The 18,872-nt window shown below is 37.5% G+C and overlaps 1 protein-coding gene across 5 annotated transcripts in view; it reads left to right on the top strand.

Annotated features, from left to right (window-relative positions):
* ELF1 (E74 like ETS transcription factor 1) overlaps window positions 1–18,872 on the top strand; it is a 111,121-nt gene that overhangs the window by 73,280 nt on the left and 18,969 nt on the right. For all 5 annotated transcript variants that reach the window (XM_086711243.1, XM_025923576.2, XM_086711258.1 and 2 more), the window contains exons 3-4: window positions 5,930–6,110; window positions 18,566–18,673. In XM_086711243.1, the coding sequence (XP_086567369.1) occupies window positions 5,930–6,110; window positions 18,566–18,673 (289 nt within the window). The remainder of the gene's footprint in view (window positions 1–5,929; window positions 6,111–18,565; window positions 18,674–18,872) is intronic.

Genomic DNA, 18,872 nt, shown 5'->3' with positions numbered 1-18,872 from the left:
GAAAAGCAAGCCTGGTGAGAGTAACATTGCTGTTTACAGATTGGTCACTTCCCTCCTCTTTTCAACTTGATGGTATTGCCACATATGTCATCAGCCACAACAAATGGCAAGTCCATAGTGGACAGTGTTGAAATTTGGGGAACTCTCCTTTCTGCCAAAAGTTGGTTTGATTTTTATTATGGATGCTAAAAAAATTTGTTGAAGTTTCGCTTTCAACACATGTGTTTAATTTACCTGAAATTAATAGAAAGGAAATCTGGTATGTATTTTTCATTCCAGAGTTGTTAAGACACTCAATAAAGTCACACAACAGTTGAAAGCTTATCAGTGCAGTTTAATTTGCTCATAGAAACTGAGGCTTTGAAAACTCTGATCTTTGACAGAGTGTAATAATCCCAAGAAGTCTTCCATCTCTCTTCCCACCCATCATTTTGTGATTTGTTTTGGTTCTGTTACAAAAACAAATGGGAAAACAGTCTGCAAGTGCCAAAACATGTCATAATAAAGTAATATAATTTTGTTGTTTTGGATTACTAGTATGTCAGACATTGGCGTAAATCAAGTTGACTCAGGTTAGGGGATGCAGTTTTGAATTTTGTAATTCTTTAGAGCAGTGTTCTAAACCCTGCATGCACATTAGAACCACACAAGGAAATTTAATAACATGCCCTGGTCACATCCCCAGACGTTCTGATTTGTTTGCTCCCACATAGGGTCAGGTATTGATATTTTTAGGTGTTTCCCAGTGAATATTGGTGTTGATATCCACTGGTAGAGTTGACTGAGGTTCCCTGATTCAGTTAAAGGGACCGAAGAGTAGATGATTAATTATTTAAACAAAGAGAGGTTTTAGGGATACTTGGAGATTTGTTTTTTTTTAAGTAGGCAGCCAAATGAAACATAATATTTTTGTTAGGACATCAACAAAGTGTTGACACCTTAATTTCTTAAAAGGAGGTAACAGAGCTTATTGCTGTTAGGAATGTGGCCATTTTATGAAGAGCTCTGACCTTCCTGAGGTTCTTCTTTTTTTTTTACATTTATTTATCTTTGAGAAACAGAGTGAGATAAAGCGTGAGCGGTGGAGGGGCAGAGAGAGAAGGAGACACAGAATCTGAAGCAGGCTCCAGGCTCTGAGCAAGCAGTCAGCACAGAGCCTGATGCGGGGCTGGAACCCACAAACTGTGAGATCATGACCTGAGCCGAAGTCGGAGGCTCAACCGACTGAGCCACCCAGGTGCCCCTGAGGTTCTTCTTTAAATAAATCTTGGGAAAGGGTCTGGTTGAAGTGATGTGGGAAAAACTGAGGTGCATAAGGTTTGGTGGTCTTCAGCACATAAGCTTGAAGAATAATGTCTAATCTCAATTTAGAATATATATAAGAATATATAATCTTAATTGCCGTAAGCTAGAGAAGCTGTTTAGGGTAGAGGGAGCCAGCTGTCCTGTGATAAGACTTAAAGCTAAATTAAATTGGGTCCTATTAGGTGTTGAATTGCTCTCTGTACCCCATCTCCCCAAATTCATGTGTTGAAATGCTAACTCCTGATATCTCAGAATGTGACCTTATTTGGGAACAGGGATGTTACAGATGTAATTAGTTAAGATGAAGTTACACTGGAGTAGAGTAGGCCCCTAATTCACTATGATCAGTGTCCTTACGAAAAGAGAGAATTTGGACACAGACACGTACAGGAGAGAACAGCACATGAACATGAAGACAGTCATCTGTAAGCCAAGGATACAGGCCTGTACAGATCCGTCCCTCACAGACCTCAGGAGGAATAAGCCTGCCAACACCTTGATTTCAGATTTCCAGCCTCCAGAGCTGTGAGACAACAGATTTCTGTCTGTGGTCCTATGGTACCACCAGGTCTGTGGTAATTCCACAGACCCTAGCAACCTAATACAAGTCCCAGTATTCATTTTTAAAATTTACAAAAATAAATAAACGTTAAAAAAAAAATTAAAAAAAAAAAGGGGCGCCTGGGTGGCTCAGTCGGTTGAGCGTCCGACTTCAGCTCAGGTCACGATCTTGCAGTCCGTGAGTTCGAGCCCCACATCGGGCTCTGTGCTGACAGCTCAGAGCCTGGAGCCTGCTTCCGATTCTGTGTCTCCCTCTCTCTCTGCCCCTCCCCCGTTCATGCTCTGTCTCTCTCTGTCTCAAAAATAAATAAACGTTAAAAAAAATTTTTTTAAATTTAAATCTAGGAAAATTCAACATTTGAAATTTTGCCACACCTTCATTTAAGAGGTTGGGAACCATTTTTCTATAAGGAATTTTCGAATGTGTAGTCATAAAATTTTTAGGTTCCTGGTAACTCAGACTTGAGTCAGTTGTTAGTCAAGCAGTGTAAAAGGCAGGAATTTATCATGAGCTCAGACCAGCAGCTAGTTTCTGGAGTGTGTATTACGTGGTAATCAAGGGGGAGATTCTCTCCAGTCACCTGAGAGGGAGTTCCTACGTGTATTTTGTGTATATAGATTCAGGCCTGTTACATGACATTTGGAGTTGGTCAGTTTGTTCTATATGAGTTAATAGCACCCAGGGGAAAGAAGAGAAGAACACTTTGAATATACATCTCCATTTCAGGGGACTAGAAAAGAATTGCCCATGCTTTTCAACTACCTTAGAGGAAGACAGCGTAGCTAAATTGGGAGGGATCCTGGGAAGTACCTGGCTGTGGCCCACGACAAAGTCCATAATAGACTCAGATTGGAGAGGCCCTGCAAAAGATGATATTGAAAGTCATACGTTAAACACAGCACAGCTCCTTAACTTTAGGATCCATGCCTTTACAAAACAAAACCTGGAAGTGCCCTTAGAATCAGCTAGTGCTCCTCTTTGATTTAAAGTGAGGAAAATTTAAAGTCGGATGGAGAATGCCTGAGCGCTCATGGTTCATAGTCTTTCTTTTTCACATGTTGCTGCCTTCTAAATCACAGAACCATGTGTCCCTTTTCATTCTTAATTAAGCTTTTGCTTCAAAGGAAACTAATTTCCTTGCTTTACTGTTGCGCTTAACACTCACTACCCCAAATTTCAGAAGCCAAGTATTTTTTGAATAGGCAGTAAAACTTTGGTTTCATTTGGGTGAGGACTGCTCCTGTGAATTGCCTTGACATGTCTCTGTCTCTGACTTCGTGGGTGACCTTGGGTAAGTTTCTTAATCTGATTCTTCCTCTGCCAATGGATGGAGGTGATAAGCCCTGTTCTTACCTGGTACAGAAAGCTGCTGCAGCATAAAATGAAATCATGTGAAAATTAAATCATTCATGGGCTCAGCCTCATTAGAAGACTAGGAGCTTAACTTGAGCTCTTAAGAGAGAAGAGATGTTTCAATGAGCAAATGTTCATGCTAGGTTGAATGTGCAGCATTCACCTCTTAAAGAGGAAGGCAAAGCCAAATGACTATGCTTTGGCCATTTTATATACTTTCTCTCATGTGTCTGGGTTTTATGGTGCAATGTCTGAGTCTCCTACTTGGTGTTTTAAAACTTACGGAGAGCCAGTTACTTCTAACTTCCTCTTTTTTGAAATAGGAAGAAACATTTTGAAATAAAATGATCCAAATATGTTTTAGGGTTATTAGCCATAAATTTCAGAGCACAGTTAATATGGTTAGCACCTGTGATGTCTTAATTCGTCAGGTTAGCACCTTAATTCACAGGTTAGCACCTGTGATGTTTATGATAGAAGTTAAATTCTTACGATAGAAGTAGCATTTAACCTCCATGGGCAGTGCTACAAACATGTTAATTTTAAAAGATTGAGGCTGGTAAGTTATAATGAAATCATAACTAATAATTTCAACACAGTAAATTTACTCGAGGAAAATTACAAAACACCTGACATTATTACATATTGGCAGGAACTTTTTCCTACATTTTTTAAAAATTAAAAAAAATTTTTTTTTGAAATTTATTGTCAAATTGGTTTCCATACAACACCCAGTGCTCATCCCAAAAGGTGCCCTCCTCAATACCCTTCACCCACCCTTCCCTCCCTCCTACCCCCCATCGACCCTCAGTTTCCTACATTTTAAAAGATAATACTTGGGGGCGCCTCAGTGACTCAGTTGGTTAAGCGTCCAACTTCAGCTCAGGTCATGATCTCGTGGTTTGTGAGTTCCAGCTCCACATTGGGCTCTGCACACTGAGAGTGCAGAGCCTGTTTGAGATTCTGTCTCTGCCCTTCCCCTGCTCATGCTTGTGTGCGCACGCTCTGTCTCTCAAAATAAATAAATAAACATTAAAAAACAGAAGAAGATAGTATTTTATGGGAATATGTTCAAGAAACAGGATATTTACATGGTCTTGAGCTGTCTTCCCATAAGATACTAATTATGCAAGGAAAAATAGTAACTTTATAGTTAGTTACCTGGTAGATACCATCTTAACTAAGTGATCAAAGTTAGTATCACTAGTAATAGGACAAATATGTATGTATTTTGGACCTCTTAATGAGGACACAACATTACTTCTTTGGTGTTTTTGCCAAAAATGCAAGTTGATCTAATCATGAGAAAATACCATGCATATCCAAATTGGGATGGGGGAGACGTTTATAAAACAAATGGCCTGTACTCTTCAAAAGTGTCAAAATCATAAAAAAAGAAAGAAAAGCTGAAGAACTGATTCAGATTAAAGAAATTATTTGTATTAAAGGAGTTGCCATGGAGAAATACAATTATTTGCTGAATGAAATGTATGATCCTAGATTGGATCCTGAACTAGAATTTTTTTCCCATTTTTTTTTAAGTTTACTTATTTATTTTGAGAGAGAGAGACAGAGCACATGAGTCCGGGAGGTGCAGAGAAGGAGAGAAAGATAATCCGAAGCAGGTTCTGCACTGCCAGTGTAGAGCCGGATGTGGGGCTTGAACTCACAAGCCGTGAGATCATGACCTGAGCCGAAGTCAAGAGCTGTACGCTTAACTCAGCCACCCAGGTGCCCCTTTTTCGTGTGTGTGTGTGTGTGTGTGTGTGTGTGTGTGTGTGTGTGTGTGTGTGTGTGTGTGTGTGTTTTTAAAGACGTTAAGTGGGGGCACCCGGGTAGCTCAGTTGATTAAGCATCCAACTCTTGATTTCGGCTCAGGTCTTGATCTCACAGTTTGTGAGATCGAGTCCCGTGTTGGACTCTGTGCTGACAGTATGGAGACTGCTTCAGATTCTCTCTCTGTTCCTCCCTGGTCACATGCTTGTGTGTGTACACTCTAAATAAATAAGTAAATAAATTTAAAAATAAATAACTAAAAGAATGTGAGACAATTGGGGAAATTTGAATAGGCTCTATAGATTAAATTTAGTACTATATTAGTGTTTTGATAATTGTACTCTGTATATAAGGTAGTATTCATGTATCTGGAAATATACATGAATTATCTCGGGTTAAGGGAGGAGGTTCTACCACTCTTAAAGCAGAAAAAATTGAAGTAATAATACAGAAAGATCGTGATAGACATGATCTAAAATTACATGATGTATGACCAAATAGAAAATGAAAGTTAATTTCCCCATTTGAGTGAAAAGCTGTTGTTAAACACAGCATGTGTGCCAGTGACAATGTAACATTTATTAAGTTTATGTGGGTTTTTTTTCCTGTCAAACTTTTGTTGAGATTGTATTTAATTGTACATTTCATTGGTATGCCACTTTTTATGAATTAATGATACTAGGTTTTTTTATTTAATGTGGTTTAAAAGTATGTTGTAGGATTTTCCAATGAAAATTTGGTTAAGCCTCAAGATTGATAAGAAAAGTTTATCCTTAATAGATACACATTCTCTGCAGCCCAGAAAGATTGTCAAGATTTCAGTAACTGATGATATAAAAACTAAATTGATGTCCAGCAGAAAATATTTTTTGGTTGTATTTAACAAAAGCAAACACTTTGTTAATCCTCTTTTTTTCCCCTCACTCTTCCCAGCTTGGTGATCCAGCTATTTTTCCTGCTGTAATTGTGGAACATGTTCCTGGTGCTGATATTCTCAATAGTTATGCGGGTCTAGCCTGTGTGGAAGAGCCCAATGACATGATTACTGAGAGCTCCCTGGATGTTGCCGAGGAAGAAATCATAGATGAAGATGACGATGACATCACGCTCACAGGTGTGTCCCCAGCAGCACCGTACTTTAGCATAGTTTGGGGCAGTTTCTCAGTCCTGTGATTTTTGGGGCATAAGAGTCCCTAACTTGGTTTCAAGAGGCTAGAGCCCTGTAGGGAGAGGGAAATCATATTTTCTTTCTCATCTACCTGAGTTTCATAGTGCTTTCTCACCTCCTCTTCCTTTTTTCCTAAATATATTGGGATGAAGGTGGCAAAATAGAGGTATGTAAGGAGAACCAAGCCAACCTGATTTGTCAAGCATTCACTGAGCACTTAATATGCCATGCTCTATATTCTCAGTAACAATAGGAAGTTGTTTGTAGGGAAAAATATAGGAAGGTTCTTCTTTTACTGCTGTCACAGGAAGCAAAATAGGAGGCCATGAACCAAATGTAGGATAAGGTACTAGGGTTTAAAAAAGACTTCTCTTCTGGTTCAGTCAGAACTAGTAGCCTATTAGAAATGTGAAGAGTTCACTGTGAAGTGTGACCTGGTGGTAATGCTGTTTTCATCAGTTTTAGAAATTGGTGCATGCATTTGTATTTGTATACATTTACATTCATCTGTCTTGGCCAGAGGTAGGTGTTGGAGATGTTTGAGAAGATTAATTATTTGGAAGCAAAGGCTATTTGAATATTTATTCTTAAATTTGAAAATAATAGGATATTAGCATTAGTCACAATGTCATTAACTAAACTTACACTTTATTGCATGCCAACCATTTCAAACTAATGTTCTTTTTCGTTTCAAGATCCTGTCTAGAATCTTACTTTGCATTTAGTTATTTCTTCTTGGTCTCTTCCAGTCTATAACAGTTCCTCTGTCTTTCTTTGTCTCTCAGTAACCTTGAGACTTTTGAAGAGTACTGATCAGACATGGTAGTATGTCCTTCAATTTTATTTGTGTAATATTTTCTCATGACTGGAATGAGATAATGTAATTTGGACAAAGAATACCACTAAAATAGCATTGTCTCCTCAGTGCATCATATTAACATAGTAGATTTTATTTTATTTAATTAATTTATTTATTTTTTAAAAATTTTTTTTTTCAACGTTTGTTTATTTTTGGGACAGAGAGAGACAGAGCATGAACGGGGGAGGGGCAGAGAGAGAGGGAGACACAGAATCGGAAACAGGCTCCAAGCTCTGAGCCATCAGCCCAGAGCCCGACGCGGGGCTCGAACTCACGGACCGCGAGATAGTGACCTGGCTGAAGTCGGACGCCCAACCGACTGCGCCACCCAGGCGCCCCTATTTTATTTTTTTAACATAGTAAATTTTAAAAAGTTCATTATCTCATGTCTCACAACAGAAAAAGAAAACTGAAATTAGGTGTAATGAAATGATTAGCCTAAGATTATACACCAAGTGACTGAGTCCCCACTGATAACATTGACAAACAACTCTTAATTTTTATATTGTCCTTTTTGTATACGTTTTTTATAAAGCATGTTCTCCAGTATTCACATTTTTTGTTCAGAGGAACCCAATGAAAGTTTTTTGATAAATCTTTCCTTATCAATTGGGGAATTAAATTGTTAGAGGTTTTTATTCATTACTGACTGAGTTGTGTGTTTTGTATAACAGAATGACTATTGCTATACCTGTATCTGTTGTGTAGCTAGTGGGTTTTTCTAGTATATTCAGTTGTAATTTCTTGATGCCTTAGTGAAAAGCTACAGCTGTCTCTGTAGGTTGGGAATAAGGGTCTCCCCTGAAAGAGTATTTATTCCTGGTTTTAGTCATCAAGGAAGACATTGGTCCTTGGAGAAGAAATTCCGACTAGGAAAGCGGCTCTTGGATCTTTAGGAGAAAGAATTACTTCTTTCTTTCCAACTTGGCCTTAGACTTGAAGATAGCCAATAACAAGATACAAACAGGATCCATGCTTCCTAGAGAATAGAACTGATATTGAATGGGTCCAGAAAATAAGCCATGTTTTAAAAACCACATTTGCTGTTTGCATATTTCTTCTCCCTTTTCAATCTCCCAACCTGAGCTTTTATTTAACTCTTCCATCCTTATTTGAGCAATGTCATAAGAAAGCAAAGAACCCTGTAGCCCTCCTAAGTTCAAAGTGAGGGAGGGAAGAATGTTGTGCTTTGCAGAAACTACAGGAAAAGAAAGAGATGGAGAAAGAAGAGTTTATAAACTGTCCATGTGAGTCCCAGGTAGCACTTCAGATGATACTAAGGAATTATTGTTAATATTTTTAGGTATGCCAGTAACATACCATACACATGCTGAAATTTTTAGAGATAAAATATGGTTCTTGGATTCTTTTAAAGTAATCCTGGGGGTGTGGGTGTGATGTGTGTGAGGGGGCCTTGGAGGCAGTGATTGGAGTATGGGTGAAAGAAGATTGACCATGTGTTGATAGTGGTTAATGCTGAAAATGGATACGTGAGAATTCATTATACTGTGTTCCATAATTTTGATTTTGTTTGAAATTTTCAATAATAAAAAGGTTGAACTATTTTTATGCATTTGAGGCTTATATTAGACTGCAGGTATCATCTGTGTGCCCTGATTGCAGATTTTCATGTTAACCAAAATACTTTCAATTTTATCATTGGTTGATCTCCTATCAAATTTGATATATATCTGAACCTATAAAAGAAATGTATAATGGTAAACTACCACTTTTATGTGCTCATATGTTGGAGTTCCACCTAAAGTTTCATTTAGAAAAAGGTTATGGTGTGGGGTGCCTGGGTGGCTCAGTTGGTTAAGCATCTGACTTCAGCTCAGGTCATGATCTTGCAGTCCGTGAGTTCGAGCCCCACATTGGGCTCTGTGCTGACAGTTCAGACCTGGAGCCTGCTTCAGATTCTATGTCTCCCTCTCTCTCTGCCCCTCCCCTGTTCATGCTCTTGTCTCTCTCTCTCTCTCTCTCTCTCTCAAAAATGAATATATGTTGAAAAAAAAAAAGGTTATGGTGTTAAAGTTTTTTTTTTTAATTTTTTTTTTTTAACATTTATTTATTACTGAGAGAGACACAGCGTGTGAGCAGAGGAGGGGTAGAGAGAGGGGAAGACAGAGTCTGAAGCAGGCTCCAGGCTCTGTGCTGACAGCTCAGATGCGGGGCTCAAACTCACCAACTGTGAGATCATGACCTGAGTCAAAGTCAGTTGCCTAACCAACTGAGCCACCCAGATGCCCCATGGTGTTAAGGTTTTTTGAAAGTCATTTGACCATTAGTTCTTACGTATGTGGAGATTCTTCTTCCGTTGCCAGCCTTTGAAGTTCTAAAAGTAAAATTACTAGTGGAGATGGTACAAATTATATTTTTTCAAATAAAAGGTAACCAGTGATGACTATATCCATTAATAAATTTTCTCTTATTAAATAATACCATTAAGTGTCTCTTCTTTCATATGGATTCTTTTCTGTTTTTACAGGGTCAAACAATTTTTAGTAATTTCTAGTAAGTTCAAATGTATTTAATAAATTATTCCCTAAATTATCATAGTATCCATGCCTTCTGTCTTTGGTATAGATTTTAGCTAGTTGTTAGATCACAGCTAATCTGTTATGAAGAAGGTTTAAAATGCGTGCATTAATAGCTTAGCGGGTTTTATTATTGCCAGAAGAAATGTTTGTTATCCATTTAATGAAGGGCTAACATTTTAAAAATATTTTTAAAAGCTGGATGCACTTTTTTGGTTTTCTGTCCTGTTTCATGTAGGACGTACCCGTTTATTTTGCTTTTCTCAATCTAAGCACTGAAGCTGAATGGAATAAACAAAGTTTATTAAATTAACATTGATACTAAACATATTTAGCTTGACTCACATTTTTGAAATACAAAAGGTGATGTGATTTCTATATGTAACGGTGGGATGATTTCTACTGTATAGTAAGTTAAAAAAGCAATGGTCAGGTAGCATAAATAGTATACTACTTTTTATTTAAGGGAGAACAAAGAATATAAATGGTATGTGTCTTTGCTTATATTTAAAAAATTGATAACCCCCTGGGGCGCCTGGGTGGCTCTGTTGGTTAAGCATCTGATTTCAGCTCAGGTTGTGATCTCGTGGTTCGTGAGTTCAAACCCTACATTGGGCTTTCTGCTGTCATCACAGAGCCTGCTTCAGATCCTCTGTTCCCTTCTCTCTCTGCATCCTCCCTACTTGTACTCTCTCTCACAAAATAAATAAATAAAACTTAAAAAAAAAAAGTCACAAAACCAATAGGAATGGTTTCTTTCAGGGAAAAGGAAGGGACAGGGATGAAAGATAGATTCTTTAAACATACTTTGTTTTGTCATTTTTACTTTGGAACCATGTAAATGTTAACATAATTATAAAACAACACTAAGTCCAAAAGAGGAAAAATTAGCAGTATCTAAAAATTGAAGCACACTAAAACAGATGAACCTCATTAAGCTATTGAGCTGTGATTTTTAAGGTCGTGCATTTCCTAATGAGATGTAGCCTAAAAAGCAAAAATAAAAATAAAGCTGCTTAGGAATCTTAAATTGTTTTCAATAATATTTTTATTGTTATTTAAAAGCTTGTGTGTGTGTGTGAGAGATGTTAGGGTCAAATCAAATAAATAATGAAGTTAATGTCATAAGAAGCCAAGATTTAGAGAGTAAATAAGATATACAAATGTTAAATTGCAAAGTTAAATAAAAATTTTATAATCCTATAAATTCTATATAAACACACAGTATAAATACATAATTCCAAAACTAAATTCTATAATGCTACATTTGAATTGAAAATATTAGTATGAACTCAGGATCGATTTTCTTCTCTAAAAAAACAAAGACAAATATTTTTTAGCCAAACATAGGACAACTTGAGTATTAATAAGGACAATAACCAGTAGTTGAAACATATCTAATATGTTTAAATCCATGATCTCATAATGCTACACACACAAAAAAATGGTCACCAATAGGTGATGCTAAAAGCTGTTTTGAAAACTGTTAAGAATGACACATTTATTCTCCTTTCCCTGTTTCAACTATATACTGAGTAACTAGATTATTAAATGAGAAGTTTCTCTTTATTGTGGTATTCCAGCTAATTATCACATATAAAAAATAGCCTTCCCTGCCCCCCAAATTTAACCAGAATTTGATTGAGCCTTCGGAACTGATTACCAGTTTAAAGCAAATGTAGGAAAAACATGTTAAACTATACAATAGGAGTAGAATTAGCAAAATCTAGACGGGGAAACTCTGCAGGACAAGCAGTCTACTTTCTTGGTTTAATTGCAAGGAAAAAAGAGAGATGGAAGGTGACATAGTAATGAAAAGAAACTTCAGAAACTTATCAGTCAGTTGCACTGTGAGGACCTTATTTGGATCCTGATTCAAACAACAACTATCAACCCTCCTCCCACCATCCGCCATATATGATATTTCAGACAGTTGGACATTTGTATGCTATTTGATATTAAGGAAATACAGATTTTTAAAAAGTGTTTGATAATGGTATTTTTACATTTTCAAAACAGAACCCTTATCTTTTAGATATTATAAAATATTTACCACCGGAATATTAGGATGTTTAGAATTTACATCAAAATAATAAGGAAGAGGAGAGCATGGAGATATAGATAAAACAAGATTGGCCATGAGTCGATAATTGTTAAAGCTGGGTGATGAAGACACAGAAGTTCGTTGTATTATTCTGTTTATGTTCGAATGTTTAAAATTCTTCAGAATAATTTTAAATCCTTCAAAATGTATATGTTTTAAGTTCCTCAAATTAGTGTATAAATTATGGTCTCTGAATAAATTTTTCACTAACAATACCAGGATAGCCAGGAGAAACTACTGGTTCTGGGTTTGGGATGGGAAATGTACAAGAATAGCCTATAATATATCTTTTCCCAGAAGGCACAAAACTATTACTGGGGTCTTGTCTGAAAGACCCAGGCCCCAGCTTTAGTTCCCAGTGGCTGAAGATGGGACGTTTAGAGGTTGATTAAGAATTAAGGGGCACCTGGGTGGCTCACTTAGTTAAGGGTCTGACTTCTCAGGTCACTGTCTCACAGTTCGTGAGTTCAAGCCTTGTGTCAGGCTCTGTGCTGACAGCTCAGAGCCTGGAGCCTGCTTCGGATTCTGTGTCTCCCTTTCTCTGACCTTACCCGCACCCCCCCCCCTCAAAAATAAGCATTTAAAAATTTTAAAAAAAAGAATTACAGCTGCAGGGGCACATGGGTGTCTCAGTTGACTAAGCATTCAACTCTTGGTTTTGGCTCAGGTCGTGATCTCACGGTTCATGAGTTTGAGTCCTGCATCAGGCTCTGTGCTGACAGTGCAGAGCCTGCTTGGGATTCTTTCTCTACCCCCTCTCTGCCTCTACACTCCTTCTTCCCTCTCTCAAAATAAATAAGTAAACTTTTAAAAAAATTACAACTGCAACGGATTGAAGAATATAATACGTTAAAACCTTTATATTTTCAATGATGCTAAAAAGTAACTGAATGGCCACTTCTTTAAATGGCCACTTCTAGGGGCGCCTGGGTGGCGCAGTCGGTTAAGCATCCGACTTCAGCCAGGTCACGATCTCGCGGTCCGTGAGTTCGAGCCCCGCGTTGGGCTCTGGGCTGATGGCTCGGAGCCTGGAGCCTGTTTCCGATTCTGTGTCTCCCTCTCTCTCTGCCCCTCCCCCGTTCATGCTCTGTCTCTCTCTGTCCCAAAATAAATAAAAAACGTTGAAAAAAAAAAATTTAGAAAAAATAAATGGCCACTTCTATCTTCTATAAAGATGCTAGAAAGCCCATTTATTATTCTGAAAATCAGTAAATAATGTAAAAAATATCAAGTATTTAATTTACCTTTATTGTATGAACTGTGGTTCAAGATAACTGTTGATGAAGGAAAGTTGTTCTTTATAGAGAATTCTAGCTAACAATACTGGAGGAATGGTAGGATTAGAATTATCACCATTTTGGAATCCCTTGTGAACAATGGATTTAGGCAGATATCATCAATAACTGCTAAAGTCAGTTATTTAAGGCTGATGGAGAATTTTATAATGGAAAGATCAGGCTGATAACACCTGAACCCGGTTCTCAAATCGTAACAGTACTGAATGAAAACTACCAGATTTTATAGCACTGCTTCAGGAGGCACATAGAATCAGTTTTGCAAAAAAAAAAAAAAAAATTGAATCTAATCAAGCTTCTAGATATAGCTACCAGTTTACAGGAAATACATGGGCCAGGGAGGAACATACTGAGTGGCACCACAGGGGTGTGTGCAAAATCATAAACCTGGGAAACTACAGACAGATAACTCTGTTTCTTCAAAGATATATGGCAAAAAGGAAAAATAAAAAGGGAGGAGGTACGTATCACCAAATGTAATGCATGAGCTTTGTTTGGATCCTGATTTGAATAAATTTTCTTAGAAAACTGAGGCATTAAAGAAATTTCAGTATTAACTGGATAACTGATTTAAAATACAATTTTTAGGGGCGCCTGGGTGGCTCAGTCGGCCGACTTCGGTTCAGGTCATGATCTCGCGGTCCGTGAGTTCGAGCCCCACGTTGGGCTCTGTGCTGACAGCTCAGAGCCTGGAGCCTGTTTCAGATTCTGTGTCTCCCTCTCTCTGACCCTCCCGCGTTCATGCTGTGTCTCTCTCTGTCTCAAAAATAAATAAACGTTAAAAAAAAAAAATTAAAAAAGAATAAAATAAAATACAATTTTTAAAAGGTATGATCATGGTATTGTCTTTTAGAGATATATACTGTCATATTTACAACTGAACGATAGGCCGGGCTTCACTTTAAAATAATCGAGTGTGAAGGGCGCCTGGGTGGCTCAGTGGTTGAGCATCTGACTTCAGCTCAGGTCATGAACACATGGTTCATGAGTTTGAGCCCCACATCAGGCTTGCTACTGTCAGCACAGAGCCTGCTTTGGATCCTCTGTGCCTTGCTCTCTCTGCCCCTCCCCTGCTCACACTCTCTCTCTCAAAAATAAACATTAAAGAATAAAATAATAAAATAATCCAGTGTGAGGGGTGTCTGGCTGGCTCAGTTGGTAGAGCATGCAACTATCAATCTCAGGGTTGTGAATTCAAGCCCCACGTTGGGCATGGAGCCTACTTTAAAAGAATAAAATAAAATAGGGGTGCCTGGGTGGCTCAGTCAGTTAAGCATCTGACTTCAGCTCAGGTCACGGTCTCGCGGTTTGTGAGTTCGAGCCCCGCGTCAGACTCTGCTGTCAGTTCAGAGCCTGGAGCTTGATTTGGATTCTGTGTCCCCCACCCTCTCTCTGCCCCTTCCCCACTCATGCTCTCTGTCTCTCAAGAAATGAATAAACATTAAAAATTTTTTAAGAATAAAATAAAATAATCCAGTGTGTGTGTTTTAGGCTGGGGGGGTAGGGGTGAAGGAAGATTGGCTATTAAGTATTGAAGCTGGGCTCTTGATACATGGGTTCGTTATATGACTTTCTCTATTTTGTATATGTTTTAATTTTTTTTATTAGAAAAAGCTTAACAAAGGATTTGAAATTCTTCTTGTTTTTTTCTTAATAGGCAATTAAATTATTATACAAACTAATTATATCATTTTCATCTACCCAGCAAACTTGTTTTATACTTGTTTGTGTAATTAAATATCTAGTTATATAAATATTTGGAAGATGGTAATTAATTATGGAGTTATTTGTGCCTTATTTGCTGGATTTTTTAAAAATTTACTTTTAGTAGTTCATTTTCCTCAATTCATAGAATTTCAAAGCCTTGACAAAGGGAGTAATATGCTTTTTCTTTTCTTTTTTCTTTTAAATTTATTTATTTTGAGAGAGAGAGAGTGCAACCAAGCAAGGGAGGCACGGAGAAAGAGGGGGAGAGAATCCCAAGCAGGCTTTGGGCTGTCAGCATAGCGCCCTGAATGGGGGGGAGGGGTAAAGGGAGGGAGGGCTTGAACTCACTAACTGTTGAGATCATAACCTGAGCTGAAATCAAGAGTCGGACGCCTGAGTCACCCAGGCACCCATAATATGCTTTTTATTAAGCTTTAAATTTACAAGATTTTAAATAGGAGGCTTACATTTTTATATTTATTATTATTTTTTAAAGTAATCTGTGTACCTAACATGGGGCTCAACCTCACAACCCTGAGATGAAGAGTCATGTGTTCTACTGACTGAGCCAGCCAGGTGCCCTCAGAAGGCTTGAGGTGTTTTGTTTTGTTTTGCTTTGCTTTGCTTTGTTTTGTTTTGTTTTGTTTTGTTTTGTTTTGTTTTTAGAGAGAGAGCTTTTCACACATGCATGACAGTACTTGGGGGGAGCACACGGGAGAGGGGCAGAGGGAGAGAGAGAGCAAATCCTAAGCAGGCTCCACACCTCAGCACAAAGCCTCATGCTGGGCTTGATCTGTGGCCCACATCCCTGGGGCCAAAACCGAGAGTCAGGCGCTCAACCTACTGAGTCCCCCAGGTGCCCTGACACTTAAGTTTTTAATAAGAGGTGTTACAGTGCTCTGCTTTTAATCACTTTGCTAGAGTTTGTGAGGTATTTATCTTTTCTGATTTTAACTACTACGGAGGAATTGGACTTTTAAGCATTTCTATTTATAGAATATGGCAGTAAAATTTAATTGATTTATTTTTCATTACAATCAGGGGAAATAGTTTCCTAATGAAGACTATAGTCTCTATCTATCATTAGTCTCCTAATGAAGTTTTGTGCATCTTGACCCGAAAGTAAAAAGGACATATACTTTTAGAATTAAAAAACTAGCCAACAATCTATTCAGATTCTCTTGGATCCTTTTTGTAGTAATTCAGAAATGTGACCACTTGGGAAATTTAAAGCCTTTGAAAACAGCTTTTTAAAGCTATTTTAAAATCCTGCCTCTTTTTATTTTGGCTATCTTCTTGTTCCTTGACTTCCATGTGACCTATAGATATTTGGTTTTAAGGATACTAGCTGAGGGGCGCCTGGGTGGCGCAGTCGGTTAAGCGTCCGACTTCAGCCAGGTCACGATCTCGCGGTCCGTGAGTTCGAGCCCCGCGTCAGGCTCTGGGCTGATGGCTCAGAGCCTGGAGCCTGTTTCCGATTCTGTGTCTCCCTCTCTCTCTGCCCCTCCCCCGTTCATGCTCTGTCTCTCTCTGTCCCAAAAATAAATAAACGTTGAAAAAAAAATTTAAAAAAAAAGGATACTAGCTGAAATTTGGAATTCTGCAGATACATCTTCCATATTTTCTCTTCTGGCTTGGCAGATTGTGGGGACTCCCAGTGTTAACCATTATCTTATGAGACAAAATATTCTTTGTTAGGAGTTTCTTCCTATATTGAGAGGAGCTGACTAGTTTATGACCCTGAACTTCTTTGTTTTGTATTCATCTTTCAGGAATTGTCCCAGCTCTTTGCTTCTTCAAGCAGTTTTTCCCTTCCATTCCCATTCCTCCTTGGGAAGGCAGTCAATCAAATTAATGTATAAAAGCAAGTTAACTAATCTGCTGTTGTTATAACAGTGTTTAGCAGTTGCACATTTTCTTTTATAATGGCATTAACTAGTTCTCTCATTTTCTTTGAATGTGTAATACTTATTCTAATGCCCTTGCTTCTACTTTATTCTTGCTTTAATTTGTCTCTTTTCCTCTCAAAATATTTAAATCCTGTCTTAAATGACTCAGCTTAGGGCCATCTCTTCAGAAAACTTTCCTAACTTACAAGGATATATGTTGCCTATAAGTGTATATGCCTCTAGTCAGTCTATTCTGTACCACAAAATTAATCAGTTTGTTATTTTCTTAGTACCTGAGTACCGTTACCAGTAGACAAGGAAAAAGGTCATGTCTGATACTATTGCATCTTCCACATTTCCAAGTACAGTTGTTCAAGAGAGATAGGCATTCAATATTGCCAATTAGGCACTTGGAGTCAGTTAAGAATTTTGTAGGTTCTTGAAGATCTTTGATCTAAAGATACAATGAACTGGTTCAGAAATATTTAGGATAATAAGTGATATAATATTCTAATGCAAAGTTAAGCTAAATTTCAAAGACGTATCAGTTTCTTAAAAATCTGTTTATAGCATTAATAAAAAAGAGGATGATTTTGTTGCTTCTCTGAATTGAATAGGAATAGAGTAGTACAGTGTGTAAGTTATCACTTTCATTCGTTTGAGAACAAAGAACTTTTACTTCAAGTACTGTGTTTAGATTTACTGTTTAATATTTACTGTTTAATCTTGTGTAAAATTAAAGGGCTTTTATTAATCAAGTTACATACTCTCAATCCAACCCTGAATCTGAAAGTCATGATTATATATTCACACATACATACATACACATACAAACTTAAAAGTGATGTGTGATTTTTCCCACAGATATTGAGGGGGGGAATATAGCAAGGAGGAGGTATAAGAGATGTTGGATGATGAATATCACATTCAAGAATCTTGAATTTATCCATGAAAAGAAGGCATTTATAGCTCTTTATGTATTTTCTTGGTGCTAATGCTACAGCTAAGTGACTAAAAGCCATCCAGGAATTCACTGTGAAACTATTTTGGACTTCTTTCTGGGATTCAGAGATGTGTCAAGTATCTAGCATGTCCCTGGATTAAATTTTCATTTACATATTAATGTTTTTTAAGAACATTCAAATACTTGGTCTAGGTCAAATGCACAGCCGGGGAATTAGTGTTCTACAGTACACACTAGAGGAGAATGGTGCCAGAATACTAATTATCAAAGGGTGGTTAGATCCTAATAATGTGACTATGACTAAAACTTTTTAGAGATGGTAGCAATTCAGTCATAGAAGAATGGGAAAAGAGTTGGAGATTAACAGACCCATGTTCATTCCTGTTAGTTAACTAAGAGTATTGAAGTCAGTGGTAGAGGTGAAAGGGACCTACGAATACCAACTCAGTCATGTTCTAATATGAAATCTGTGGGCACAAAATGACTTGCCCAGTGACATACTAGTTTAGTGGCACATCTGAGATTTCTGGCTATTATTCCTGGACCCTTTCTACTGAAGTCCGTGCCTATCTTATTTATTCTTGAAATAAGAATTATCACAGAAACAACTAGTGCTTTCCCTCCAGATGTGAGCTCTGTTTTGCTTATTCTTTACCTCTCAGCATCTTGCAAAAGGTTTTTGTTTGGTAATAAAAACCCCATATCTTGTATAGTTTTTTTATTTCTATTTTATAGTTTTTTAATTTTTATTTTTTTCAAATAATCTCTGAGCCCAACATGGGGCCTTGAACTCACGACCCTGAGATCAAGAGTCTAATGATCTACCAACTGAACCAACCAGGCACCCCTTGTGTGATTTTTTTTTTTTAAAGAAAAAGAAGTAGAGAAATACTTAAGAGTCATATTCAGTACAGATTTTATTTGTTGATACAAAGTGTATACATAAACTGAAGTATTAAGTGATGTATCCAGGTTCAAGACATCTTTGTGTTTTAGAGCAATAGATGTCTTATAGCTAACTTGTGTTTTCTTTAAATGTATTGTAGTTGAAGCCTCCTGTCATAATGGGGATGAGACGATTGAAACAATCGAGGCTGCTGAGGCGCTCCTCAATATGGATTCTCCTGGCCCTATGTTGGATGAAAAACGAATAAGTGAGTGTTCATGTGTTTGGTTTGTTCATGTGAATATACTTTGAAAACTTGTTCTTGCCATTGCTTGTTATTAGAGATGGTAAATACCAAGAGACCAGAGACTAGGTTTTTATATTTTTTGTGTCCCAAGCACATTTTAGGGTACAGTATTAGTTGAGACACCTTCACTAAAGTATTCAGGTAAACAAGACTTAAAAAA

The sequence above is a fragment of the Puma concolor genome, chromosome A1 (assembly GCF_028749965.1).
Source record: "Puma concolor isolate L17-30 chromosome A1, mPumCon1.1.hap2, whole genome shotgun sequence".
NCBI classification, from domain to species: domain Eukaryota; kingdom Metazoa; phylum Chordata; class Mammalia; order Carnivora; family Felidae; genus Puma; species Puma concolor.
This window is presented reverse-complemented; position numbering and strand designations above follow the sequence as displayed.